The following is a 2,963-nucleotide window of genomic DNA, read 5'->3' on the forward strand; positions in this document are numbered from 1 at the left end:
TCTTCATGAAGCAAGGTAAGGCTAAAGGCATTATGACCATCCCCAAATGCCACAATGACAAGAGCCTCGTGCACTAAGTATGCCCTTTAGTTGACACATGACCAATACCTCCCTTTAGTTGACACATGACCAATACCTCAAGTGTACAAATCATCCAAAGGCATGTCGCTATAAAATGGTGGATCATCCTGATAAGCAAACCAAGATGGCCCATCCTTATGAACTTTTGCCCCAATGGATCATACAATGGGCCTGAACCAAGGGAGGAAAAGGGCAAGTCCAATCACACTTCTCTAGAAAATAGATTCCAATGGGCTAAATAATGGGCCTCGGGTCCAAAAGCAGAAGCCGTAGTATCCATTCCCCAAAGCAAAACTATTCATACATGTACGTACTCAGGTGTCTAAGTTGAGCAAAAACTGTTATAACAGGTCTCTCTCTCTCTCTCTCTCTCTCTCTCTCTCTCTCTCTGTGAGAAAAAGAAATAGTTGATCATCAATAACTTTTTATTATCGAACTAAAGATACATCAACTTTCATCACCAGGAAAAAAGAACCACAGATACATCAACCATTAATGTACAAAAGCACTTTTGTACAACCTACAAGAGGCCACCTACAATGCAAAGCACCAACAAACAACTATTAAAACAAAACTCTTAGTAATCTCATGTTTTTTTTTCCCCTTATCAGATTTAGATATCTCATGCACTAACAGCACAAACCTCTAATGCATGCATCTTCAATAAAATAAAATGGAAGAGATAGAAGCTACTACTTTTCATATAAATAACCTTCCTCCAAAATGGACCAGCTTCAAAGACCTCTCAGCAGGATGGTGGTTTCCTATGCATGGGCTGAATGGGCCGAAGCTGCTTCAGGATGGTAGTGAAGCATTTCTCTCCACATCATCTCCCTGATCATCTCCTCACCCAAGTCCTCATCTATCTCGAGGTCTATTGGGACCTGAGCAGGCGGGTTGCATCTTGGGTCATACAGCGCAGACAAGTAAGGGTGTTGGAGAGCTTCTGTAACACCAATTCGCTTGGATGGATCAAAGACAAGCATCCTCCGCAATAGGTCAATTGCCAAAGGATTAGCATGGGGATACAAATGGAAGAAGGGGGTCCCAGGGGAATATGGTAGTGACTGGATGTACTTCCTAGCCTTCGGGTTGTCGATGAACTCAAGATCTGCCTCATTCTGGCTTCCAAGAACATTAATGATTAGTTTGAGCTGATTGAGGCACTCGGTACCAGGAAAGATAGGTTTCCGGCCTAGAAGCTCAGCAAAAATACATCCGACTGACCAAACATCAATAGAGGTCCCATAGTTGTCACAGCAGAGGAGAAGTTCAGGGGCTCTATACCAACGGGTGACAACATACTCGGTCATGAACTGGCCCTTGCCACTGCTGGTGCGTGCCAGTCCAAAGTCACAGATCTTAAGGTCACAGTTTGCATTCACAAGGAGGTTTCCTGGCTTCAGGTCCCGGTGGAGAATGTTTGCTGAGTGGAGATACTTCAGTCCTCTAAGCAACTGCATTCCAGACATAGCAATAAGTTTCATTTTGCATGGACAGATAAACCCAGATGTAGAGCATATTTATTCAAGAATTGTATGCATAATACGTTAACAAGAAGGTAATGTTGTGATTTGTAACATAAAGCAGGCAAGTAATGTTGTAATTTGTAACATAAGAAAGCAGACAAGAAAAGGCAAAGGTGAGAGTATAGAGGCACTTATCAATCTCTTGAATGGTTTTACAACTTGGTGAGTTAATTAAGAATTCAGGCAAGTCGATTTGACTCAACCTCCAGTATTGTAACACACCAACAGAAAATCAGATGCAACTTTCCAAGTGTAATGAGTCAACTCAATAGAACTCGGATGACTCAGCACTCGTTGCTTCATCATTTTTAATGCACAAATGTACAATTTTTCCTATATTCTTAAGTTGTGTAATTACAATTATGATTCACAAGTGGTCAATTTAACACTGTTGCATCATCTTATCAAAAAAGAAAAAAACACTGTTGCACGAGTTCTTGCCACTTTGGGCTTTAAAAATGCTGGACTTCAATGGAGTTAATTACAGGTATGCTGGCGTAGGTTTCAAAATATGACACAGATATAGGATGTCTGACTTAGCAAATCCAACACCACCCCCCCCCCAAAAAAAAAAAAAAAAAAAAAGGATTTGGGATTAGGGGGATATATATAACTAATAAGGGTCCAAATTTATCTTTTTTCTTTCTTTTTGGGTGAATAAAAAAAATCATTAACAAAAGTAGAAAGAGATACAAGGAGCCTCTATTATAAGGGAGGGAAAAACAATACAGGAGAACTAAAACAAAGCCAAGGAAAACCCAACTCTCGAGGAGAGGAGACAAAGGGCTACAGTAAGGAGAGGGGCAGGCCCCGGGACACAACAATAAGATTGTTCCGTGGGTAATCAACACACCAAGAGGAAACCAAAGATAACTTGCTTCTAACATCAAAAGCGACAGACTCTCACATCTGCTCAAAAGATCTAGAGTTGGAGGACCAAATAATCATAAATAAGACATTTATCAAAATAATCATAGAGTATTTTTGATTAACCTGAAAACATAAAATATTTATCAATTTCCATGACTGAAGGAGTATACTCCTATAAAGGTTCTATATTGGGGTATGTACTTCGAGCATCGGATCTTAGGTCTAAAGGTCCTTTGTATAAATAAGGTTTTCAGTTAGGATCCAGAGCTTTGGGGGCCTTATAATCACTTGGGTACTTTTAATTTGCCTTGATTTCTGAAGTTACTGATGTGTGTGTGTGTGTGTGTGTGTGTGTGAGAGAGAGAGAGAGAGAGAGAGAGAGAGAGAGGACAAGTTGATAGAGCTTCTCGTCCCCACTGAAATAAAGACATATGAAGATCCATCAGCTGAGCTCCTCATCCCCAATGCCTCCTCTCCTACTCC

General features: G+C 40.6%; 1 protein-coding gene across 2 annotated transcripts in view; it reads right to left on the reverse strand.

Annotated features, from left to right (window-relative positions):
* Positions 1 to 488: 488 nt before the first annotated feature.
* LOC122092125 (mitogen-activated protein kinase homolog NTF3) overlaps positions 489 to 2,963 on the reverse strand; it is a 5,506-nt gene continuing 3,031 nt past the window's right edge. For both annotated transcript variants that reach the window (XM_042662449.1, XM_042662448.1), the window contains exon 3: positions 489 to 1,538. In XM_042662449.1, coding sequence (XP_042518383.1) covers positions 846 to 1,538 — 693 coding nt within the window. In that variant the 3' untranslated portion in view covers positions 489 to 845. The remainder of the gene's footprint in view (positions 1,539 to 2,963) is intronic.

Source organism: Macadamia integrifolia, chromosome 10 (genome assembly GCF_013358625.1).
Source record: "Macadamia integrifolia cultivar HAES 741 chromosome 10, SCU_Mint_v3, whole genome shotgun sequence".
Taxonomy (NCBI): domain Eukaryota; kingdom Viridiplantae; phylum Streptophyta; class Magnoliopsida; order Proteales; family Proteaceae; genus Macadamia; species Macadamia integrifolia.